Source organism: Gymnoscopelus braueri (assembly GCF_963280865.1).
Source record: "Gymnoscopelus braueri genome assembly, chromosome: 6".
Lineage (NCBI taxonomy): Eukaryota > Metazoa > Chordata > Actinopteri > Myctophiformes > Myctophidae > Gymnoscopelus > Gymnoscopelus braueri.
In genome coordinates this window covers 8985193-9011335 of record NC_137607.1, presented here as the reverse complement: position 1 = coordinate 9011335, position 26143 = coordinate 8985193, and the positions used below count along the sequence as shown (strand labels likewise).

At 40.1% G+C, this 26143-nt stretch overlaps 3 protein-coding genes across 3 annotated transcripts; 1 reads left to right on the top strand and 2 right to left on the bottom strand.

The window, feature by feature from the left end:
• Positions 1-915: 915 nt before the first annotated feature.
• LOC308087213 (sterile alpha motif domain-containing protein 9-like) lies at positions 916-5617 on the bottom strand (the record flags this gene model as incomplete). The annotated part of the gene is made up of 1 exon (XM_080430927.1): positions 916-5617. A coding segment is annotated over one exon (3612 nt), but the record flags the coding sequence as incomplete, so codon positions are not given.
• Positions 5618-6119: 502 nt separating this feature from the next.
• LOC308086335 (uncharacterized protein) lies at positions 6120-15730 on the bottom strand (the record flags this gene model as incomplete). Its single annotated transcript, XM_080429856.1, has 4 exons — positions 15614-15730; positions 11617-11667; positions 7250-7946; positions 6120-6479 (listed from the first exon to the last, which is right to left on the bottom strand). The coding sequence occupies exons 3-4, from the start codon at positions 7934-7936 to the stop codon at positions 6120-6122; spliced, it is 1047 nt and encodes a 348-aa protein (XP_080285982.1). The 5' UTR covers positions 7937-7946; positions 11617-11667; positions 15614-15730.
• A 7652-nt stretch (positions 15731-23382) lies between these two features.
• On the top strand, positions 23383-25398 carry LOC308086638 (uncharacterized protein). The gene is made up of 3 exons (XM_080430263.1): positions 23383-23526; positions 24232-24576; positions 25072-25398. The coding sequence occupies exons 1-3, from the start codon at positions 23451-23453 to the stop codon at positions 25281-25283; spliced, it is 633 nt and encodes a 210-aa protein (XP_080286389.1). The 5' UTR covers positions 23383-23450; the 3' UTR covers positions 25284-25398.
• The last annotated feature ends 745 nt before the right edge of the window (positions 25399-26143 follow it).

Here is a 26143-nt window from a genome sequence, read left to right as displayed (position 1 = left end):
ATATATATATATATATATATATATATATATGTGTATGTATGTATGTATGTATGTATAAATATACATATATATATATATATATATATATATATATACATACACTATCACTACTTATCACTATTAACAATAACATAACCAGTTCTAAGATCACACATACAGTAAGCTCACATACCTAAATTGTAAATTATCTTCTGTACTTTTATATGGATTGTATAATAATAATAATAATGCCCAGATTTTGCCACTGGGGTAGGGGGGGTGGGGCATGTGCTACTGTATGTGCCAGCTGTTTGGTATTAAACTCAGTACATTATACAGTCAGTATGTCTCTGCGCTGTGAAGTGTGTGCACATTTCTTTGTCAACTCACTGAGCTACACTGAGCTGTTGAACCTCTCTGCAGAGAGAATTAGGCACTTGTTTTTCTTTTAAATACTTTTCCATTTTACTCTTAAGTTACTCGTCTCTCCAAAGTTTGTTCTCCCTGGCAGTGATACAACATTTCCACAACAAGGCATATGAAGCCTAGATCTGTCCCAGAACCTTAAAACTTTTTATTACATTTGTCTTTATATAATAATAAAATACATTCAAAGGCCATAACACAAACTTAATGGTAAGGATACATTTAACTTTTTTTCAGTTGTCAATGTCACCTTCCCACTTAATGGGGCCTGGACCAAAGTTTGAGATCCCCTGCTTAAAAGTTGCAAAAGAAGAGCCATTCAATAGTAATTATAGTCAGATGTTCCAATCGGGCCTAGTAGGCTACTATGGAAATATGATAATCTAAAGTTGTAGATAATAAATTGTATTTTGTTTTAAGCATAGGGAATGTAGCTCAAGCTAGTTTCTTGGAAACCTTAACTACATGTCACATTTCAAATCCAAGTACACACACACACAAAGACAAAGGTGAAATTAAACAAACATAAGCTTTTACTCCATGTTGATGACTATTTACAAATCTGAAAATGGTTTCATGTACCTAAAGTCAGTAAATATACTGTGTGAACATCAACAACTTTTATACAAACTCGGTCATGTGACCAACATAAAACATATGGCTCTAAAAATGCTTGAATTGAAAAAATACCATACAGTCACTGAGGTACTACAACAAGGCATCGTCTTTGGTTACAGATCAAATCAATATCAACATATTTACAATAAACCAACTACAGGTCTACAATATAAACATGACCCAAATGTTTGACTGCGTGTATTTTCTTGTAAACACATTTTCAATCATATTCAAAAGCTCAGCGAAATGTTTATAATGAACTTGATGTCACAAACCAACAGGCTGATATATCAAATAAAAATTCTATTTCAGATTGAGGCAGTGCTAAAACACAATGTGCAGCAGCAAATTGTGTACATTATTGCTGTAGATTATTTTATTGTAAAAAAAAATGGATTCGTGTAGACACAAGAATCAAAGATCAAGAGGTTTTATTTCACTAATACAGAGTTAGTACACAAGGTACGTCTATCCATCAAGTACCTCTGTCTCTGCACATTAGTGCAAGTACCAGTGAGCAAAACAAGCATGTTTATTAACAGATGAAAGCACTTTGTTTTCTTTTTTCTTTTCTTAAATGTCTGGTTCTTTTGTTTTTGTTTTCTGTCCTAATCCTCGTTCAAGTCTCTGACAGCAGCAAGGGGGTAAACTCTTCCTGAGTCTTGAGTCCCGGGCTTTGAGGACGCTCAAACGCTTGCCAGTCCATAAACAGTCTGATACTGAGGTGGTGTCTGTCCTTACTTTTTGGCCTGCTCAAACACCTGCTCTCGTATGAGTCCCACAGGCATGGTAGGGAGCACCACGTGGTGCATTCGGCCGACCGCACCTCCTTTTTTAGAACTTGCAGATCCTGGAAGTGGCTATTCCCATACCATACGTAGCCTGTGCAATATGTTGGTTAGTCTACTCTCTTAGTCTAAATCAATAATCCAGTTAATTTCGCTACGTCTCAATAACTGAATTAGGACCATACTATGAACAGTCAGTTTTCATACTGGATATCGTATGCAAGTGGTCCATTAATAGCAAAGCCTAAGTAAAAGGACACTTTTTCTGTGCTGAAACCACTTCGTATTCCTGCATAGGCTGGATGCACTGGGATTTTATCTTTCCCATAAATGGCATAAACCATACCTGCATCAAGAACTCCATTGACCCTCTGGAGGCGATCTTTGATTTTCTTCTCTTTAAAGATGTCTCCATTGAACCAAAGCTGTGCTAGGGCTTTGTATTCCATGTCAGAAAAACATCTGTCCAATTGCGATTTAGAAATAACCGTTCCTGTACCTTTTCTTTGATCAAGGTAAAAATGTGCAATTGTGCCTCTCTTTCTCAACAAGTGAGAATACTGCTTTTGAGATGATCTGCTAAGTGATTTAACATATGACACTATATTTGTGTCCTCAGCATTTGTATGTGGCCACAGTAACAGCAGTGCTACATAGTATGGCTCTGGGAAAGGGTGTTGCAGGCCGATATGTTGCAGAAGGGCCAGGAGGAGATCAGTGAGGTCTTTGTTATTCTTCATAAGTGTGGATTTTGGCATCAAACACTGGAGAATTATATTTGCCAAAATGAAACAGGTTTTTTCTTTTACGTTTTGTTGAGAATATTGGTGTAAGAATGCGTAGCTTTGTGCGACTTTCTCAAAATCTGCAGGGCTCTTGTCTAGGGACTGAAGTAGTCCTGGAAACGTATCTGCATTCCTCTGTTCAAGAAGCATTCTATGAGTTTCAAGAGCTGAGTTTAATCTGAGTGCTGACTTGCTTGCTTGTTCTTGAGAGATTTCCTCTGGTGTAGAGCACATTAACTCTATGTAGCGGTCAAAGTTTTCTGAGATCTTCTTCCGGATGTGTGACTGAATGTCTATTGCATCACTTCCTTTCATGTACGTAAAATAGCAGTCAAAGAATTCAAAAACCTTTTTCATGTTTGTGTTCAGATCCTGGAGAAATCGCAAATACTCCTGAATCACATGAAAGTACTTAACATTATCTTCAGATTCAATGTCTGGTACAGATTGAATGCGTGTCACTCCCTTGAGAAAACTCTGCATGTATTTCTTCTTCTGAGGGTCAGTTTCATCAAAGAATGGGAGTTTGCTGATCATTTCAAGCACTGTCAGTAAAGTTTCCATTTCTCCCAGATGGCCAGAAGTATTGTAGCGTTTTGAGGGATTTATTTCATAATCTTCATCAGTTTGTCTTTTTGCCAGAATTTGAGCCCTTTGAAAAGCCTTTATGGCCTCTTCTGCTAATCTAAGATTGTCTCCAAAGTCCTCAGGATTGCACATTTTCTTCTTGTTACCCATGTTGTGTTTGAGGTTACTTTTGTAAACCTGTCCAATTGTATCAACTGTGTAACTGTTTTCAGTGATTCTCTTCGCATCTTCAGCATATTTCAATGCCTTGGGAAAATCATACTTATTTAGGTAGAGATACCTTGCCAAAGCTTGAGGAATAGAGAGACGGTCTTTGAATCGTTGTGATGCTTTGACGAAGATATCTTCAATGCCTTCCCCTTGCTCCTGCTTGTGAATGTCTTCAATCAGTGGAGAAAATTGAGTAACTCGTTCATCCCAAGTTCTACGCTGCCGTTCAACCAGCATGCAAAGAAGTGATTTAATCAAGGTGTCTTTTACCGCAGCTGTTTTGAAGAAGTGGTCACAGTGAAGCATGTCTAAGGCTATATCACTTCGCTTGATGTTGTGGTATGTGCCTAACACTTCAAGACATGCAGTGGCCAGGCAATGGTGTTGGATCTTAATGGCTTTGTAGCCTCCCCGATCCTTTATGCTGTCTTCAATCAGGAAGTTTGCATATGGCTCCATTCTGTCAAGCACACCATCACCGTCCCAGTGAACCATTTTCATCTGAAGAAAATCTTCACAGAGCGAAAGAGATATGTGTGACTCTGCAACATATGTGTTCACCAGTGCTAGGAAAGTAAGAAGTTTAGCTTTTTTGGTGCTTATATCCAGATCCTCAAGAAAGTTTCTCACAAGTCCGGTGACATAAGTCTTGTTAAAATTACTCTTCATTATCATGAAACTGTAGAAATTCTCCGGCTTCTTGTGATTTTCTTGTATTTCCTGATCTTTTTCCTCAAAGTCTTCTTGTTCCTTTTTGGTCAGTTTGGCTGTGATAAACTGGCATGGTGTAGGACAATCCTTATACTGCATCTGAGGGTAATGAGAGCGAATACAACTCAGAATGATGACTTGAGGAGTGGCTGGAAAGTTCTGTACAGTCCTGCATGTGTATTCCTCTTCAATAGTTTTGCGAATGCAGTTCACAAGACTTTGTATGTTTTCTTCCTTTGAATCATCTACCATCAGTAAGACTCTTGTGGGCTTTTCACTTTTTCCAAATATTGCCAATGTCTTCACTTGATAAGCCACTTCCATGGGTTCAGATGTGCCATCCTTCAAAATCGCACATCTGAACTCTCGACGAAGGTTCCACATCACATGCATCGCTAAAGAGGTGGCACCACAACCCGGATGATGAAACAGATTTATTGAAATGCATGTGCCTTTCGGAATACTTGTCTGAGTTTTAATCAACTTCATGAGATTGTCATACTTGTCTCTTTTAATAAAAGGTTTTGCTCTGAGCTTCTCGCAAAAATAGAAGTTCCACCACTTCACTTTGCTCCCTCTGTAGAACTCCTCCTCAACTTTGATTTTCAAGGCTTTGAATTCATGACTGTTCTCATCATCATAGACATTTTCACATTCATTTTGACCCAAAATATCCAGAGCAGGCATGTGGTCTTCATCTCTCTTTGTAAGAACAACAGCGCTGGAGTCAGAGGATGGGAGAAGTCTTCCAGAAGGCTGGTTGTGAGGTCCGAGTTCCATCACTTTGCCATTGATTTGACTCAGGTTAAGCTCATAGACAGAACGTCTGGTGATGTCGCACTCATATCGGTTCAATACTGCTTCCTTCCAATTCTCAAATATTTCTTGTGATGCACATATGCTAATGATGTTTGCCTCCCCAATGTGTGAATAGAAGGACAGAAAAGTATCTAAAACGGGATCTTTATCACCTTGAATTGGTGAGAGAAGAAGAAATATGACCAGAGTTTTACCATTTGGTAGCACCTCAGGTTTGCAAATGAATGAAACCAAGTTTTCAATGTCTTTCCGTTTTCTTATCAACCAGTTCTTGTAGTCCAACTCTTTATCAATTTCACTTGGAAGGTCATGCCTACCATTGCAAAACACCCAGCTGGTTTGTTTGTAAAGGTTGAGGTCTTTAATTACAGCATTTGTTTCACCTTGAAACAGTGATGGTTTATGAAGGTTTGCGGCTCTCAGGGATCTGTAAGAACAGGAAACTCCTTCCTGAGCTGAACAAGGATCAAAGTCCAGCACACAAAACAGTTTCTCCAATTGGCTGAGAAACTGTAAGTGCTTGCGTTGTTCTACCTGACTCTTGTTCACTACAACAACAAATTGTTTGTAATAGTCCAGGCTATTTCCTCCACATGTTAACAAGTTCTTCAGCTTTTCACCATGTTCAGCCTCTCTTCTCAAATCCTCCTTTGTGTTCAGTGGAACCTGTTGGTGATCTGAAGGATAAAAAAAACGTTATGAATGGAAAAAACATTTGTATGTGTGTTAAAGACCAGCTGAAATGGCTTTACACGACCATATCATGATGTAATTCCTAGTGAGCCGGCCTGGGTGTGTCTCAGCCAATCACACTCATTGGGGCGCTGCAGGTGAAATGATATCCCCTTGGGCTATGGGATCCTACAGTTGCACGTTGCCGTTGTGCACCTACAGTCGCCCACTGCAACAAGGCAGTGCTGAACCAAGTACTGCATTGCCTATTTCTCACCTCAAATGTTTTCAAAATGATATTTTAGTGTACTGACTAACTTAAAAATTAGATCATTTCTAAAGCATATCCACCATTCTTCGTTTACATTCAACAGAGTGGCACCGCCCTCTAGCATTTATCAATCGGATATGTGTGGTATGTGTTTGTTTGTAAGCAAGTTACAAACAGAGGCTTTTCTGTCTTTATTTATAGTGTATAGTGGAGATGGAGATGCCATGTCCCCATTATGATCACAGACATGCTCTAAAAGTGTGAAAACATATTTTTAATTTCAGCTGGTCTGACTTTAATATTGCAAGTCTTAGACTGGACAGTATACCCGTTTCTCTTACCTATATCTTTCTTGAGGTGTAAAGCAAGGTCAGCGCGTGGAATTTTATCAAGGACTTTTATTGTGACATCTAGGGCTGTATCCATCCCATAGTGTTTTGTCATTAAGTCAACAAGTTGAACAATGCTTTTGTCCTCCACATGGCTACGTTTTATTGCCGGAAATCCAGGCACACCAGACATTAGCAGATAGAAGATAAACTTCTCCATTTCTTCTTTCCCCAGGTCTTCTAAGGTTTTCTGGAGAAGGATTGTCTTCCATGGCATGTTAACCTATAATGTAAGAAGTTAAGTCATATTTATTTGTAGGCCAATATGTAGCTCTTAATTACTGTCTCAAGGGGATTTAAATGCCCACATGATCTTGAAGAAGGCTGGAAGGCTGAAATGCTATAAGATAAAGAAAACTAGAAAAAATGCTCCTCGGAGCACAGGTCTCCATCAGGTCAGGTAGGCTATTGTGGGCCAGCAATGTTCGGAATTCAGTCTCTGTAAGAGCAAAATAAAAAAAGATGTGTTTGCTTAAATCGGCCTGCTGGTGGCACTATAACAGGACAATGTGAAAATTTGGTTTAGCTCTTTGTTCAAAATGGACCACTCCTGCAAACTTTGGATCAGGATGGAATATGAAAATCGGACAGATCCGCGTTGATCAAATGACTATAGAGATACTGTGTACCGATTTGTGTGATGTTTGGGCAAAATCTGTAGGAGTAATACAAAATAAATAATAAATACAAATAATAATAAAAAAATAAAAATCACCGACCCATGTGAAACATTTGGGGCAGAGGTTGCTCTGGCATCCACGGAGTGTGCGTGCACAGTTTCACGGTGATCAAGCGAACAGTGTCAGAGATGATTTGTTCACAGGCGGATGGACGGACGGACGGACGGACGGACGAACGGACTGACGGGGGTGCAAAACATAGTCTCAGCCACACCTTCGGCCTGGTGGAGACCATTACACAGGGATCTGGAGTGTGTGACACATGTTACGTCCTTTGCTACTAAGATGAAGAAATATCATAAAAGTAACTTACGTTTACTTCACTTGATTTTGCAGCATGTGGTTTGGCTTCTTTCTGTTGTGAAACGTGTTGCTTCTGTAACTGACTTCTGTCCTCAACTTTGACTGGTTCTTCAGTACTGACTGGTACCAGTTCACTGGCAGACGGGTCCGGTTGTCTTTCAACATGCTTTGGTGAAACTGTTGGTTCACTGCTTACATGTGTGCTGGGTTGTAGTGAAGGTTCATGTTTTCTGTCCAACTTACGAAGCTCAGTTTTCAGAATCTTCACTGCAGGACCACTTTTTACACCTAGATCCATAAGATCTTGCTTTGTGAAGCAAACCAGGCAGTCTCCTGACACCTCTTCCTCTTGAAGGTGTTCTGCACATGAGTACAGCTCCACGTAATCCACCAGCCACTGGTACACTTGCTCCTTTGTCCATTTTTCCACGTATGCTGGCCATTGTGATTCATGTTTCAACCCACTTTTCAGATGTTCTAAAAAATATATAATTTTTACAGCAGGTCCATGTTTTATTCCCATGTCCAGCACATCTTTCTTCTCAAAGTCAACCAGACATTCCCCCTGTACGCCATCTTCACGGAATGTGTTTGCGTATGTGTGATGAATTTTGACCTGTGTCGTTAACCACCGATGCACGTCTTCCACGGTCCATTTTTCAACTTCAGGTGGCAGATCACTTCCTGAATGGCTCATTTTGGATCAACTAAACAATAAAAAACAGAACAAGGATCATAATAAGCATCACTTGATCAAACTTTGTATGACATATCCAATGTATCTTTCAATTCATGAGCAAAAACAACTATAAAGGGGTGCTCCCCAGATGGAGACCTGTGCTCCGAGGAGCACTTTTTCTAGTTTTCTTATATCTCCACCAGGCTGGGTGGCCTGCCCATGGGATGCATAAAGGCTGATGCATACTACACTTTTAGAGCCAAAATAAACAATATGACGTCATTCAGAGGTTGGGGTGGGCGGTACCCGTCCTCAGTGTAGGATTAACGGAAGGGCTTTACAGTATGTGCTGAAGCACAGGGCACCAACCTTGGGCCAAACGGCGGAGAGAAAGTGAAAGAAGCAGCGGCTGTTGAAGGAGTGCTAAAACAGTGAAACGTGCCGGTGAAGCGTCAATTCCCGCCCCCCCCACTGACAAAACAGTCCCGGGGGGCACAGAAACGGGTCGTAGCACCAGCATCACGGAGGGTTAATCCGGCCCGGCCCGGATTATAAAACGAATAGACAAAACTAGAGCACTCGATTCACTTAAATGCTTTCATGTATTGCAAATATTAAATAACTACTACTGCATGTTTTGACGTACACCACTAAACACAGTAGCACACACACACACACGCATGCATGTGCACACACACAGAGAAAGAGACTCTTTCCTGTCTCTCTCTCTTTAAGAGGGAAACAGGAAAGCATTACAGCCTACAACTGCTTTCACTTGTGACCATAGCCATAAATTCCATAAATTCAATACCTCAGGTCCTGACGTTTTGGCATTTCGGCGTTCTGCATTGTTTCCTTATTTATTCAGCCCAGTTTTAAGTTAATTCTGTGGGCAGTGAAGCCAAGGTAAACTGCAGTAGTTTGGAAGAGATATAAGCCAACTTCCAGGAGGAGAAACAAACACCTCTGAAATCTCTGTCTAGTAATCATTCATAAACACAACCTATCGCTAGAAAGGGATATACCTCCGTCACAAATTCCCCACAGCGCGTCGCGGACGCAATATCCATGTTTTCCACTTCCAGGCAGCAGTGCTGCTGGTTGTAAAGTGTTACCTACACACTGCGTGCGTGGACGAAAGTTTTAAGCTGCCAAATGACCTGAACAAGCCGCGTTTGAAATCACACACACGCACACAAAAGCATGGGGACAGTGGAGAGTGGGGAGCCGTTCCAACCACATTGCTCAAGTGAAGCAGTTTGTTAATGCTTGTTTAATGAAATTAGTGTGCATTTGAAAACAGAGAGGCTGTGTATATAATATTAATCAATATTAAACCACTAATATAACATATTTATCAGCTAAAATGAACAGATTGTTTAGAAACAAGCTTTAACATTCCAGCAATGCTTTACGGTGGTAACCGGAACGCTCGCCCCAAAACACACTCGGCCCATTTTTTTCGCGGACTTAGGCCGCCGGATTAGACCCAGGGCGAGGGTGTTTTGGGACGAGCGTCGGACATCAAAGGATTTAGCAGCAGTCATTGTAAGCTAAAAACAGCTGTAATAACCTTCATTTTATTTTATTTCATTGGATTAATGAAGGAATAAACCTTTGAGACCCTCCCAAACCGATTTTATTTTGTCTTTAAAATGTTATTATGTGGCCTGGGCCGCGGGTTCGAATCCCGACGACCTTTGCTGCGTGTCACTCCCCATCTCTCTCCCCATTTCCTGTCAGTCTACTGTCCTATCATTAAAGGCGTAAAAGCCCCCCAAAAGGCCTCAACCCTCGTGGGTTGAGGCCGTTGCAGTTTTTGAATTTATGGATGACCCCGCTATGGTCACAAGTGAAAGGTTGTAGGCTGTAATACTTTCCTGTTTCCCTCTTAAAGAGAGAGAGACAGGAAAGAGTGTCTTTCTCTGTGTGTTTGCACATGCATGCGTGTGTGTGTGTGTGTGTGTGTGTGTGTGTGTGTGCTACTGTGTTTAGTGGTGTATGTCAAAACATACACTAGTAGTTATTTAATATTTGCAATACATTAAAGCATTTTTGTGAATCGAGTGCTCTAGTTTTGTCTACGGGTTCAGTCATTAAGCAGTGGTCCATATTAGTGGTTTAGCTCTTGTTTTCAGTGCTCATTGGATCAGATGACTCTTTTATCATTTTATATAACTACATTACTTTTTTTTTTAAAGGTTATGCCATAAATAGTTGTGTTGCAACATAATTTTGTAACTCACTAGTTACTAAACTAACTAGTACTAACTAGTAGTTAACTAGTAGTAGCAACTAAGCCTCTAGTACAGACCTTATGCCCTAACTTAGGACTGAACTTAAGTTCGGCTGGTGCAACCTACACAAAGGTCCTTTTCAATAATGAAGAGATGTCATTTGGACAATCACCAATTATGGCTTCATCTACAAAGTGCAGCTCACGTCTCTCCGCTGAGGAGGAACGCCCAATCTTGATGTCATAAAGGAAGGATGTTTATTATGGAATCCTTTGCATAGCAGTGGAAGAGGACTCATCTTAATCTGCCCACCACCGCAGAGATTGTGGGTTCGAATCTACCGTGGTCAAGCGTCTATACGATCACAATTGGCCCGTGTTCAGGGGGAGGGAAGCCGGGCGGGGAGGGTGTCTCAGCATGTATTCCTACGTGCTGGAGATAGGGGATACATCTGTCAGCAGGGAGTGGAGTATAGAACGAAGGCTCTACGGCCTCCCGGTAGGGGCTCCTCACTGGCAGGTGAGTCAGTAGGATACAACAGCAGTGACAACACAGAAATGTGTGTGGGGAGGAATTAATTGGCACAACTACTAAATTCGGAAGAAAAGGGGGTAAAAAGATCATTAGCGTTTTTCCCCCATTGCCCTGTGCTTTTTCATACACACACTACACACAGCGCCAAATCTACATCATCACGTGACCCACACACAATGATGAAAGGAGGGGCTAGTTTATTTTTCTACTCTATTTCCATGTCAGCCAGTGCTGACATTATTATAAGCAAATTTGGGCTTGTTTCTCTGTAAAGTTGCTTGTAAATATCAGTAGCCGCGTGTTGTTTAAATCATGTTTTTTAAACCAGTGGTTCTCATTTTTTTTTTTATATCAAGGACCCCCAAATTAATATGTATTTATATACGGACCCCCATCTGAAAATATTTTGTGCCAGGGACCCTCACACAAGATTTGGATGTTCTTAAAATATTTCAAAAATATCCGTCTATTTTCAAATAGCCAATGCAGTTCAAGTGGTAAGATGCCATATTAACACATTTAGCTGGGAACCCCCCTGTGTGTGTGATCATGTGGCCTAGTCGCTTCTTTTGGGCTTGTTTCTCTCGCAAACTCTGGCAATGCCAGCCATAAACCGTCAGTGTAGATACAGCATAGTATAGCTGCCATGCAGCTGACAGAGATGTAATGCTTACAGATTCACTGCTGCCAAACACAAACATATTTGATCCTAATAAACGAATGAATGTGCTCCAGTTTCCAGCACCATTTCTTCATGTAGGCTATTCGTTACTGATTACTCTCTGGTATTAGCTGATTATGCACATTTTACTCGTCCTCTTTCAGCATGTACACAAGAGTTTATCATTTATTTTATGACAATGATTTGAATCAACTTAAAGACAAACTTACAAAACGGCATTACAATAATGTTGAGTCATTCCTTACCTGCAGTACTGATGACACAGCTCCAACAGAGAACCAGAGAATGCTCATCTCCTGTAAGGCAAGACAAGTTTATTTCAATAAGGCAATTCAAAATGATTCACACAGAACTTAGGAAAGACACACAAAACTAAGGAAAGACATTAAAACAAGAGATGAGCAATGTTACACATTTTCACTTCAATTCAATACCAAACAATAAGGCCCTATTTTCGCCGGTGCCTTACACATTATCCCTAAACTTCTTTGCCATGTTTTACTATTTTTAAAAACATTTTCAAATAGTTCAACCAGGCGATCGACACGTTGTGAGCTTGTAGATTGTCCCAGCGCGGTTAAGGCCATACTGTACAACAGTGGTGGAAAGTAATTAAGTACTGTACATTTACTCACAATTTTTAGGTATTTTTACTTTTACTACACTACATTTATTTGAAAACTTTAGTTACTAGTTACTTTGTAGATTTTGATTATTATTACAATGCAACGTTTCGGCAGCGACCGAAACGTTGCATCTTAACTAAATAAACTCCTTTATAAGTGAAGACAGTGTGTGGGACTCCCTCTGCCTTCTCCCTTTTTCTTCCATATTCAGTATTCATACTCCGACGCACCTTTCCGTTCGTAGGTGTGCAAAAGGACATATCCTAAAAGATTATTATTACAAAACATACATTAACCACTTCAGCCCTGCAGTATATACTGTACATTTCGGCCATTTGAAAATAGCCGTTCTACAAGCTCACAATGCGTTGCATCGCGACGCATGCATTGTGAGCATGTAGATCTGCTATTTAAAAAAAGATTTTTATACATTTGAAAACTTGTGAAATGGGACATTCTGTATAATGAGCACTTTCTACTTTTGGTACTTTAAGTGCATTTTGATACCAATACTTTTTACTTTTACTCAAGTCAATTTTGAATTCTGGACCTTTACTTGTATCAGAGTATTTCTACATTGCAGTATTGATACTTTTACTTAAGTAAAACATTTTAGTACTTTTTCCACCACTGTACAGCACCGCAGTACTGCTTTGCTAGCCTGGTAAACCCCGCCCCCCTCCCCCCCTTTCCGGAAATCTCATTTGCATTTGATTTCATGGAGGCCTACAGGCCTGTATGGGCAATTTGGCTGTGGCCGGGAGCTGAGTGGGATAGTACCGTTGACTGACAACCCAATCAGCAGTTAGTTCCCCTTCAGTCAATCAACAGTTCGTCCCCCCCCACCAGAGCAACGTGACGCAGGGGGACTTTTGAAAGGGCCATGCCGAAATTAGGTTGCTTTATTCGGATACATACGTGTCACTGCCGGTTCTCTGATTTTTTTAATTAAAATTTTAAATTATTTTTTAAATAGGCTCTGTCATGATTAATTGACCACATAAGTTAAACAACTAAATTCTATCTGAACGATATCTTAAAAGTAAATTCCGTGCCTCAAAAAATAAGTTTGAGAACGTTTTGAAGTTTTAAAAGAGAGACGAAAACAGCCGACAGAATTTCAATGGCAGCCCGTTCCATTTTTGTCGGCTGCACTCGGCTCCATTCGGGTTCACTCGGGTTCCACCTTATTGGCCAACCTACACTGTCAATCACAGAACAATGAGCGAGGACGCTGATAGGAGAGTTCATGTTTTGAACTCCGGAGAAACGACCAGACAGGCCTGTAGGCCAGACCAATTCCTGAAATCAAATGCAAATGAGATTTTCTGAAGGGAGGGGGGGTTTACCAGGCTAATGCGTTGCATGGCCACCAATACATTTCTCAATCATTTTGCCTGCACACCGAGCCTGCTGATGAAACCTACTTTTGTTATTGTCAACTCAGACCTTGCGCAATGAGGACAATAATATTAACCATTTAAACCCCAAATGGTTGATACTATTGTCTTTTCTGTTTTCTGTTATTGTGGGGAAAGCTTTCGCTGAAAATAGCCGATCGACAAGCTCACGCACGGTGCGTTGTGAGATTGTCGATCTGCTATTTTCTGCGAAAGCTTTCCCCACAATACGGATGCTGTTGTTTAAGTGGTTAAAGCTGACCAGCACTCTTTTATGTCAGCCTCTATGTGGGGGTGGGGGCTTTATATATACGATTCCTAGGTGCAGTCCTCATTCATTAATAGTCTTGACCTATTCTACCCGTACTTCTACAGTAAATCAATAGGCTCTTTTATGGTCTATAAATGAGTGAGTTGCTATGTATATACTATAGTTTTCATTCCTTTAAACTTCTAGCACCATTTAACCTTCTAACTCAGTATGCCTAAGGCCTCCTTACCTCCTATATACACCAAACTTTCTTTAGGTACATTACTTTTTCTGTTCAATCTTTCCCTTTCTTGATTGAAATATCATTCTTACAGTAAATAAATGATTATTAAAATGAAACAACAAAATAAAGACATATCAATCATAATCATCTTCCTATTTTCTCTATTGTATTACGTTTCACCCAGAAACTCCCTAACATAAAGACTTTATATCGATTATCATTAATTTGACATTGACTCACAAACATCTATCTGACATTGAAAAGTGTCATTCAACTTGCATGTGTCTGTCACTTGCGCTTGCTTGGGTGGCTCACACCCTGCCTGTGGTTTCCTGTTTTCAACTGCCTTCACAGTAAGTGGTTAAGCCTTCGAAGTTCGCTGACACTGCTACCGCAGCTGCACTACTTACTCAAGAGGTCAAAGCATTATACACTTCTACTCTTTAGGCCTGTGTTAATCACAGATTTCCCCTAACAACTTTCCAATATAGTTTAACGTGTGAGATATTAGAAAAAAACAACTGTAGATTCATAAAATGACAATAAAGTAAATTAAACAACATAATACAAAAGCAAATTAAACAACATAATGACCATGCATAACATTTATTTAAACTTCTCCTCTGCACTCCAGTGACTCCCCCTGCATATGCATCCAACCCCACCCCTCTGTCAGACTATGTTGTTATCCTCCCAATTCTCATACTCTTCCTCGCTTACATCCATATAGGATGGTGACATAGGTTCCAGGGAGGGTGATGTTGGGGATTGGGGAATAGTACTCTGATTCTTCTTCTGTGACTGTACCAACAGTATAGTTGTTGGGTGGAATCAGGGAGGTGAGGTAGATGGGGAATAGGTGGGTGTTGACGGAGAATAGGATATTTCATCCAGGGCAGTGGGGGAGTAGGGGGGATATGATGCAGGGATTAGGGCACTCCGGAATGCTATCCTGCTGTGCTTGTAGAGCTCCACCATCCACATCTGTCCCCCTCTCTGCTCTGTCTGTCACTTATCTCTGTTACACTAGGTTCTCTTGCCCTCTCTCTTAACTCCCACAAACTCTCTCTCTCTATCTCTCTCTCTCTCTCTGACATGATCTACTGCTGACTCATGAGACAGAACTTCACAGTTTTCAGCCGCACTCAATGTACCACAAACGCTCCCAAATACTCTAAACTTTTAAACACACGTAAACCCTAGTAGCCTACTTCTAAACACAATAAATACACTCTGTATAAATATTGTATTTGTAGGTTACCTAGATGTGTAATTCTTCCCATTATTTATGGGTCTTGTTTAATCTTCATAAAGATTAAACATTAAAGCATACAAATTTGGAAAACTTATAATCACTTAAACAATTTCCCCCCCTTCACCATCAAAATATTGCCAAGACATACGCTATTGGTAACAACAAAAGAAAGACGGATGAGTGTATATAATTTGCTTTTAATGGTACTGCAAGCAATGTATATAGTGCATACTATGTGTAAGTCTTCTTTAAGTGTGCAAATAACATGTTAAGGAATCGAGTGATCACTCACTGATCACGCTAGGATTGTGGACACCATTCTATGTATGTAGTGTTTACGTAACAGTAAACAGAACAGTAGAAGAGAAGAGGAAGTTCAATGCAATAAAGTTTACTTTCATTCATTTAATATCAAACCTCATAAAAAACTTTTTTAATAGATTGATTATAATAAATGAATTACTCACCTAGTGAAACATGATGTGTGTCTTTCTGCTCCAGTCGAGTGTAGCTTTATGTGCGCAGTTTTCTGTTCTGCAGAATAGAAACTTTTCTGCACATCCTGCTTGCCTCACAGGTTCATGCAACTGTGAGGTCAGTCTTAAAGTGGAATGTCACAATTAATCCAGGCATCTTATGCAAAAATGGGGGTCAACCACTAATTGCAACAAAACCAAACTCAGCTGATTTTGTATCCTTAATATGTCCTGAATGACAAAAAAAAGTTTCAAGGAATTGTATGAAAATTGCCTAAGTATGACCCTACCAAAAATGCTTTTTAGCCCTTTTAGTCTATGATAGCTAGGAAAAGCTTACGTCTGAAATACTCAGTTAAAGTTACCGTGACGTGGAGACAGATAATGAGAAGAGAATACGGAGTTCAATAAATTGGTTTATTCAGAGAGAGTAAAGCAACCGTTTACATACAGTCAGTAAGTCACTCCCCTCAAGGGAGGGAGAGAGAGCCTGGTACATCATTATAGAGAAAAGAGCCCTGTGTTCTGACCTTATCTTTCTGTACCAGGCACCGCCAGCACAGGGTTGCAATAATATGATCTCATCTTTTAGTAAGTTGATAAACACACTTTCAGTTTAAGGTCATGCTGACACATGCAAGGTTACTGCTGGAAAACTCAAATCAGATCATGAACTATATGAACTGTGTCTTTAATGATGAGACAATTATTTAATAACACTCCAAACATACAAATGATAAAAATACAAGATCAAATTCTATTTAACAGTCTAGGCAGAATTTCAGAAAATGTGCTAATTTAAAGTGCTTTTTACTTTATTTGTTTATTTAGACAGGACAGAGCATATTAATGAACGTCACATGAACGTAAATACACCGGATTTAGCAAAGATGCTAATTTTCATCCGCAGTCCTCACACAAAACAGAAAAACAGAAAAACAATAACATCAGAAAACAGACAAACGGTGAAATACAATTACATTACATCACATAGCCTAAAAAAACCTAAAATATGATCACAAATGGTTGCAGCTTTGGTTTTCAAGCAACCATCTTTTCACATTGAATTTAAAAGATGGAAATGTAGCACAATCCCTTATATGTAGAGGAAGGCCATTCCATGCTACACAACCCTGTACTGAGAGGACATTTTGACCGAAGGTTGTTTGCCGGTGCGGCACTTCACAATCTCCTCGAGTGGTTGCTCTGGTACTGATTCCTCTTTCAGGCTTCCTTTTAATGAATTCCCTTAGGGGGGGCGGGCACAGACCATGTAAGGTCTTGTATATGACCCCAACCTGTTTGAACTTTTTGAAATTGTCGAAGCTAAAAAAATTGAGCCTCCTGAGTATGTTACAATGATGATAAGAGTGGGGCTTCCTGTCAAACACCTTGAGCGCACTTTTGTAGAGCTGTTCGATGGGTTTTAGGATCGTCACGCCTGTGCAAGACCAGTTTGTAAAACAGTACTCAATGTGTGATAGGATGGGTTTTAGGATCGTCACGCCTGTGCAAGACCAGTTTGTAAAACAGTACTCAATGTGTGATAGGATCATACAGTGAAGATACGATCTGGCAGCTCCAACTGTCAGGAAGGGTCTAATTTGTTTAAAATTTTGAAGGTTGAATTTAATCGTATTTGTGACTTTCTTCACATGTTTTTTAAAAGTTAGGGTTGAGTCTAGTATGACTCCGAGGTACTTGAACTCTGGGACAAGTTCAAGTTCCTCCCCACCCAGAAACACATTTGAGGACTCCAACACAACTGGTCTTTTGGAGAAGGCCATGCAGACTGTCTTTTTGGCATTCAGGAGCAGACATGAATCTATAAGCCAGTCTTGAATGCTTGTCAGAGCTGAGGTTAAGATTATTGACACCTCTGCATAGCTTTTACCATGGGCAAGTACAACGGCATCATCTGGACATGTAGATTATTACATACTTCAGGTAGGTCATTTATGTACAGTGAGAACAGAATTGGACCTAGTATTGAGCCCTGGGGGACACCGACCGAACAGGTGTGGTAGGGGGATTTAACACTGTTTACACTTACACACTGTTTTCTGGTGGATAGATAGGAACTAAACCATTGTATAGCTTCTGGGGAAAAATTTAAATGTGTTAATTTGGACAGGAGGACCTGGTGACAGACGGTGTCAAACGCCTTCTTGAAGTCCAGGAACACCGCCATTGCACACGGAGCTCTGTTCAAATCTCTGAAGGCAAATCGTGTTAATTTTGCTTTATATACTGAATACTGATATACTTTTGATTTGTTACAATTCCAAACATGCAAACATGACCCGCTTTAATTACTTCAGTCTATATTATAGTAACTTAATGACTAATATTAAAATTCAAATGCAGTGAGGAAGAGGAGGCAGGGATGAAGGTGAGTCTGGACACCTCCTGTATGACGAGGAGCGCTCTTCCTCCTGCTGCTGCTCCTCATCCTCAGCGGGTGGGTCGTTCTCCTCCGCCCTGAAACCCACAATAGTAGGGGGTACTAAGCACAAAAAATGGCCAAATCGTTACGCGGCGGATAAAAGCATGAAATTTGATACAGATGTCCCTTGGGTCATCCTAAAACATCCTAGAAGGGGTGCCCAAAAAAATCTTAAACAGGAAGTGACTTATGGACATAATTCAAAATGGCCACCTAAACTGTTGACCGTTGACTCAAAAGACAACTAAAGAATCTCATAAAAGCATACAATTTGGCACACATGTCTTTTTGGTCATCCTAAGACATCCTAGAAGGGGTGCCCAAAGAAATCTTAAGCAGGAACTGAGTTATTGACAAAATTGAAAATGGCCGCCTACAGTGTTATCTATTGACTCAAAAAACAACTAAAGAATCTCATAAAAGCATACAATTTGGCATACATGTCCCTTGGGTCATCCCAAGACATCCCAGAAGGGGTGCCCAAAAAAATCTTAAACAGGAAGTGAGTCATTGACAAAATTGAAAATGACCGCCTACAGTGTTGTCGATTGACTCAAAAGACAACTAAAGAATCTCATAATGGCATACATGTCCCTTGGGTCATCCTAAGACATCCTAGAAGGGGTGCCTGAAATTATCTGAAACAGGAAGTGAGTTATTGACTAAATTGAAAATGGCTGTGTACAGTCTTGACAGATGATGCAAAAGACACTCATAAAAAATAATCTCATAAAAGCATGAAATTTGGTACAAATGTCCCTTGGGTGATCTGAATGCATCCTAAGGGGTGCCAAAAAAAGTTTGAATAGTCTCTCAATGGAAAACACTCCTCCCACACGGGCTGCACTGCTACAATATTCAAATCGAGCAGCCAATCTAGCATTTGGTCCAGAAGCCTGAAAGCTATGCAATCTCTACCATCTCCTGACAAATAAATTAAAGTCGCTGATTCGTGGACACCTTTATGGACACTCTTGCCAGAGGCTGCTTAAGTTTGTAGAGAACTCAAGTGTGGCTGCAAAGCTGAGCCCTTCTGTTCGAGAAAGTGTAGATGCCGGGATGCTGGGTTACCTTGCAGAGCATTATGCCAATGTGCTGGTAATTGCGAAATGGCACACATGAATACATGTAGTTACTAAACACTACTTACGAGTGTAAAACAAGCAAGAAGATGTAGAGTGCAAAATAAATAAGATGCAGAGAGTAAAATAAGAATATGCAGAGTAAGATAAGATGCAGAGTAAAATAAATGAGAATATGCAGAGAGTTAGATAAATAAAGAAGATTCAAAGAGTACAATAAAAAAATTATGCAGAAAGTAAAATAAATAAGTGATGTAGAAATGAAAACAGAAGGTAGACTACAAAATACGGCAAGTTATGCACTGCATAACCTGTCGTATTGAGTCTGCATAATATGCAGACTGCCATGGTCAACTGTTTAAACAGCCATTTAGAATTTCTTCAACATGGTCCCTTCCTAAAAAGTTTAATAAACAAGCAAACAAATAAATAACCCCTTCTAGGATATATTAAGAAGCACTCAATGTACGTACCAAATTATACACTTTTATGACGTCCCCTTATGTTTTCTTTTGTGTCAACTGCTTTTAGGCGGTCACTTCCTGTTTAAAACCTTTTTGGGCACCCCTTGTAGGATGCGTTCAGATCACCCAAGGGACATTTGTACCACATTTCATGCTTTTATGAGATTCTGTAGGTATCTTGCATCATCTTTCAACACTGTAGGCGACCATTTTCAATTTAGTCAATAACTCACTTCCTGTTTCAGATTATTTTTGGCACCCCTTCTAGGATGTGTTAGGATGACCCAAGAGACATATGTGCCAAATTGTATACTTTTTGGAGATTCTATAGGCTTTTTGAGTCAATCGCCAACACTGTAGGCGGCCATTTTCAATTTAGTCAATAACTCACTTCCTGTTGAAGACTTTTTTGGGCACCCCTTCTAGGATGTCTTAGGATGACCCAAGGGACATGTGTGACACATTTTATACTTTTTGGAGATTCTTTAGTTGTCTTTTGAGTCAATCGACAACACTAGGCGGCCATTTTCAATTTGGTCAATAACTCACTTCCTGTTTCAGATTTTTTTGGGCTCCCCTTCTAGGATGTCTTAGGATGACCCAAAGGACATGTGTGCCACATTTTATGCTTTTTGGAGATTATTTTGGTGTCTTTTGAGTCAACGGTCAACAGTTTAGGTGGCCATTTTGGATTTTGTCCATAACTCACTTCCTGTTTAAGATTTTTTTGGGCACCCCTTCTAGGATGTTTTAGGATGACCCAAGGGACATCTGTATCAAATTTCATGCTTTTATCCGCCGCGTAACGATTTTTCACTTAGTACCCCCTACTACAACCTGAGAACGAACACACACACACACACACACACACACACACACACACACACACACACACACACACACACACACACACACACACACACACACACACACACACACACACACACACACACACACACACACACACACACACACACACACACACACACACACACGGTTGGACTGCATCACCATCACATACATGTTGTTTATGGAGGGTTGACTCACTTGAACTTGGTGGCCTGTGTTTCCATGGTGATGGAGAAGCCCAGCACCCCGGAGGTGTTGCGACAGGCGGGGTAGACCTGGTACCTGGGCAACAGAAGGGTCAGAGGTCAAATCACTGCTTTCATCATCATAAATAAACTCTATCAGTGAGCATAGTTATTAAATGAATTCAACAAAATCCATACAATTTCTAGAAAACATAGTCTAACTATCCACAAAGAGATAGCATACAGGTCCCTTGCAAACAAACACGTCATGTTGCATGGGGCTTGGAAACAATGGCAGACAACAGGGACAGTATTTATTTTCACCTCTCCAGAAGATCAGAGAAAACACAAGGAGAAAATGACAGCTGATTAACAACTGTGGAAGAAAAACACCAAAATCAAGTCCCTGTTTTCAGATCAGATTAGGATTTTCTGGACTCTGGATTCAATTATTTTTAAAAACTGTAACAGTGGACTGGAATCCCTGTTCCCTATTAGAGTGAACTGGAATCCTGCGAGAGTGGATTGGGATCCTCGTTAGAAAATAATGGTTTTTTTTTTACTATGAAGGGGTAACCCAGAACCTTCCATAACCTGAAACTTTCCGGAACCCATGAAGTTAAAAAATGATTATGACACAACACACTTTAAACACAATACCATAAAACCTAAACATAATACAAGACAAAAAACAGCAACAGCAACAAAGAAAAAATAATGAAAAAAATAAATAGATATAAATGCATATATGTCATGGGGTAACTACATAAGTTCAACATTGGTTCCAGTCATTCATAGTACTCCAGTCGGATGGTCTGTATGAAAATAACGAGCAGAGAAACCATATGCCTTACCCAGAGACCAGGTGGAATCTATGTGTTTTCTATTCTTTCACAATATTGAGATTTGTTTAGGAGAAACCCGAATACCAGGAGATATTAGAACATTCAATATCAATATATTCTAGAAAAGATTGCCAAATATTATTACACTTATATTGGGAACCTTGTAAAGTGTGTTTGATCTTTTCTAATAGCAAGTCATGTAAAATATATGTAACCCAGGGAGAGTGGGTGGGAACTTAAGCCCCCTTCCACAATAAAAGGATTAGACGCCTTGCTAAGGGGGTTAGAAAAGCTACCAAATTTAAAATATATTAAAGGCAAAGAAGACTCGGTTATAGCTTCCAGATTGGAATAAGATTCCAATTCCAACAATTGGGGAGGGTATCATGGCAACATAAGTGATTTGAGACGTTCTTTGTTTGTTTATGTTTCCATTATAACTAGAATCACCCCTGAAGGGGTGGTACGTCATACAAATTAAAAATAAAAACGAATTAAAAACATGGAAAATAGCACATTCACAATATCACAAATTGTGAGCTTGTAGATCTGTAAGTATGAATTATTGAGTTCTGGGTTCCCATAACTCGGGGTTAGTACCTGTGCAGGGCCCAAATTAGACACTGAGAACCGTATCTGAAACCCAGCCGTAGTGTATAGAAACAAATCCGGAACCAGTGAAATATATTTCACAGCATGGATCACTTGGTTCTTTTAGTGTAAAAGAGCCACTTGTTAGAACAGAGCACGGCTACAGTCAATAGAGTCACCAGGGGGCAGAGGAGAATGTCAACTCTGTCAGAGTTTCTTTGACACTGTGGCAGGAAGACTATACAGGTTTGAAACTAATACAGAAAAGAGGGTCTGAATCGTGTGGATTTAGTCGTTTCCTAACAAAGAACTGTCAGTTTCCACACTTATGAAATGCATGATACATTTTAGACTTCACGAAACATGACTTGAGTTGACAGCACTGTACAGTATGTCTACTCTGGCAAAACAAGAAAAACACAATGTAGTTTTACACAAACAAATGTGTGTGTCAAACAATTTGATACACAGTCAAATTAACAACTGAGGATTTTTGTGTGAAGTTTATCATCTGAGCTCATCTCTGTTTAAACCAGGGGTGTCCGCACTTTTTTCAAAAGAAGAAGAAGAATCAGAAGAATCAGTTTTATTGTCACATCACAGGTTTACAAGGTAAAGAAGTGGGTGAAATTCGTTTTTGTACATCGTTCCCATCGCAACGTTAATTTCCATAGAAAGAAGAGGGGGGGGGGGAGAAGAAGAGGGGTGGGGGGCAAGTGGGAAGGAGATCAAAACAAGAGAGCAACAGAAGGCCAGACAAGTTATCTACATATTTACAAAGTACCTGAGATAATAAAAAACTAAGGTGCCTGAGCATAGCAGCAATGTATGTATACTGTGCATGTTATACTTATACTGTGCATGATATACATATGGACGTTAAGGTGCTTAGAGAAAAAAGAGCACAATAAAAAAAGACAAAAAAAATCAGTGCGTTAAAAGGGGACATATTTGAAAATATGAAAGTACCTTAGGGGCTGACTACAGTGTAATATCAATAGTTTGGCAGTGTATTTTCCCCCCACATGCATGCACTGCATTGCTATTAAATATACAGTCCAATATGTATTTTGTTCAAATGACAGTGTAATCTGTGGACATACATGTCTGGTTTAAACTTTGAGAAGCTTAAAGTTCTGTCTCACAGGAGGAGCTTGTTGCAAAACACTACTGAAACCAGGCACATCATCAGTTCCGGTGTACAGTTTCCTCCTCTTAAAAAAAAAACAACCACCAAAAAATAACTTGTTTCAAAGACCACCCAGAGGTATTCACCACACCCACACAGTGAACAACGATCAGCAGAGAAGAGACAGACAAGATGGCTTCTCCTCTAGGCCTGTAAGAACACCAGTCTCCATCTAACATGGACAAATACTTCAACTTCAAAGCTTCATCGCTTTGGAAGGTTCTGCTCGTTGCAGCTCAGATTCTACACACCGGTAAGCCTGCCTTTTCATGACCTGCTAATTATCTTATTACACACAAGAGCCGCCCAGAACAGTTGGTACGATATTTAGTGGGTCGGCTGCAGTACATGTTCTTTTTTATTCTGAATACATGTAAACACAAAGTTTAAAAAAAAATCCGGAATTGTTCTGGGTGGAAATAGAAATGCATTAAAGGCTGACACCATGTACATACGACACACACAGTGCACTACAAGAACAACATGACATCACTACATAAACACAAGCACAGCGAACGACAACAGCCTGTTCATATTTTGCATAAAATGTACAATTTAGGCATTTAGCAGGATTGGTATCCCCATTAGAGCAGACTATTACAAAGTGCAAAGCTGGAGTAAATATCGCTCTTAGCCCACACCACATCCACCACCCACAACCTATCTACCTTGAGTGGTAGAGCACCGTGTTTCCTGTTTATGCCTTCATAGTTCAGATTTTTCTGAAGATATTTTTTTTCTCAAAGGCTTGCTTCTCAATCCAGATTTGTATGTCATTCTTGTTCATAATTAATCTTCTCTGTGTATGACGTTTTTTATTTCTCTCTTTTCACTTTCTGCACATTATCTTGAATGATTTTGTTTGATGATATGTAAAGCGCTTTGTAACTTTGTTTTAAAAGGTTCTATAAAATACAATTACTATTTAACACTGTGTTGTCTCCTACTGTACATACAGGCTGCAGCGGGACAGATAGCTTGAACGTAACGCAGGGCAAAAACATCACCCTTAGATTCCCATTGGGGAGCAATAGAACCATATCTATAAGTTCTGTTTCACTGTATACTGGACCTGGACCATTAGACAACAAAAAGCTCCATGAATGTCTGTTCCTAAGACAGTGCACAACAGACCATGCCTGTGTCTTCAACAACGCATCTATGTCTGCCTTTTTCTGCATCACAAACCTGACATTCAACCATACTGGAGTATACTGGGTTGCTTTTTACAAAGCAAACAGAGTTGACTTGCTGGAGAGCAGGAAAATATCTCTGACGGTCCAAAGCGACAACAGAGACCAAGGTATGAGCATGAGCATGACTCAATTCTAGACAAATGTCATTTAGATTTGTACACATTGTTTCTTTTAAATGCTTTGATTGGTTGCATTAAGATAGATAGAGATTGAGTGTGGGTGTGTGTGTACTGCACATGCATGAGACTGTGCGTGTATGCGTGTATGCGTGTGTGTGTGTGTGTGTGTGTGTGTGTGTGTGTGTGTGTGTGTGTGTATGTGTGTGTGTGTGTGTGTATGTGTGTGTGCGTGTGTGTGTGTGTGTGTGTGTTTCTATACCATGTGAATTTTAATGTAGTCAAATCAGAGCAAGCAAAAGTCATCACAGTATTTTCAGTATACTACTCAAATAGTACGTCTACTCACATTCCTCTCCTCCAGAAACCCCATACTGACACTGTGACTTTACTCTGAATGTCAACAACACTGTAGGCATTTACATTGTATCACACTTTATTATTATCATCAAAACTACAACAGCTTCTGAATGTCATCCTATACAGGTCTAACGGATGCACCAACTCTGACTACGACTCTCATCACACAGAATGACAGCTCTGCACCAGAGGCAGAGCCTGTCATGATGATCCTCATCCTCATGGGGGCGCTAGCCATAGCGAAGACAGCTGGACTGCTGTCCTGGCTCACCTGGAGCCAGTGTACAGCCGGGGCTGGTATTCATGTTACTAATGGTGTGCCCATCAAGACCATCTGAGCAGACATCAGCTGGGTGACGCTGAAACAAAATGTCCCCCATGGGATTAACAAAGGTCTCCCTTCCTCCCTCCTACCACTGAGGGATGACTGGGAAAAGTGTACATCATTTTGGGAGGTCCTTGACATGAAAAAGTTTGAGAACCACTTATAGCAACAAACGTTTTCTTGCTCAGGGCCAGCAATGTGTTGGTCCCTGAGCAAGACTCTTCATCCCTGAGCGCAGCTCACTCTCCTAGTTGTTATAGGATGGGTAAAATGCAGAGGACAAATTTCACGTATGTGCAAATGTACTGTGACAAATAAATCCCCAAGTCGTGGGGAAAATATTACATTATATCAAACTAGCAACACAAACAAATCAATGCTAAGCAATATAATATAATAATATAAATTGGCTTCATCAGGATGTAGAGCCTTCGTCCTACTCCTACCGCCCAACACTCCCTGCTGACAGCTGACGCCCTGAGCCCGTAGGAATACATGCAGTGATATCACCCTCCCCCGAACACGGGCCAATTGTGTTCGTATAGACCAGTGGTTCTCAATCTGGATGTCGGGACTCCCAGGGGGGGTCCCCAAATGATTTTGGGGGGTCCCCAGATGATTAGCTTAATGTGCAACATTGTTTTCTCACTCAACAGTAAGCAAACCAACATACAGTATAATAGTCCATGAGCCAGAGCCCCAAAATTGAGCAATGATTATCGAAAGAGTGGGCAAAACCAAACCTATATTAAATTGTTCATAGGGTCAATACGAGTAAATAAATATATGATAACCTTTCCACAGGAGCAGCTTTTTCATAGTTATCACACATTTTGTTATTTTCCCCATACGTACATGACAGGTGAAAAAATG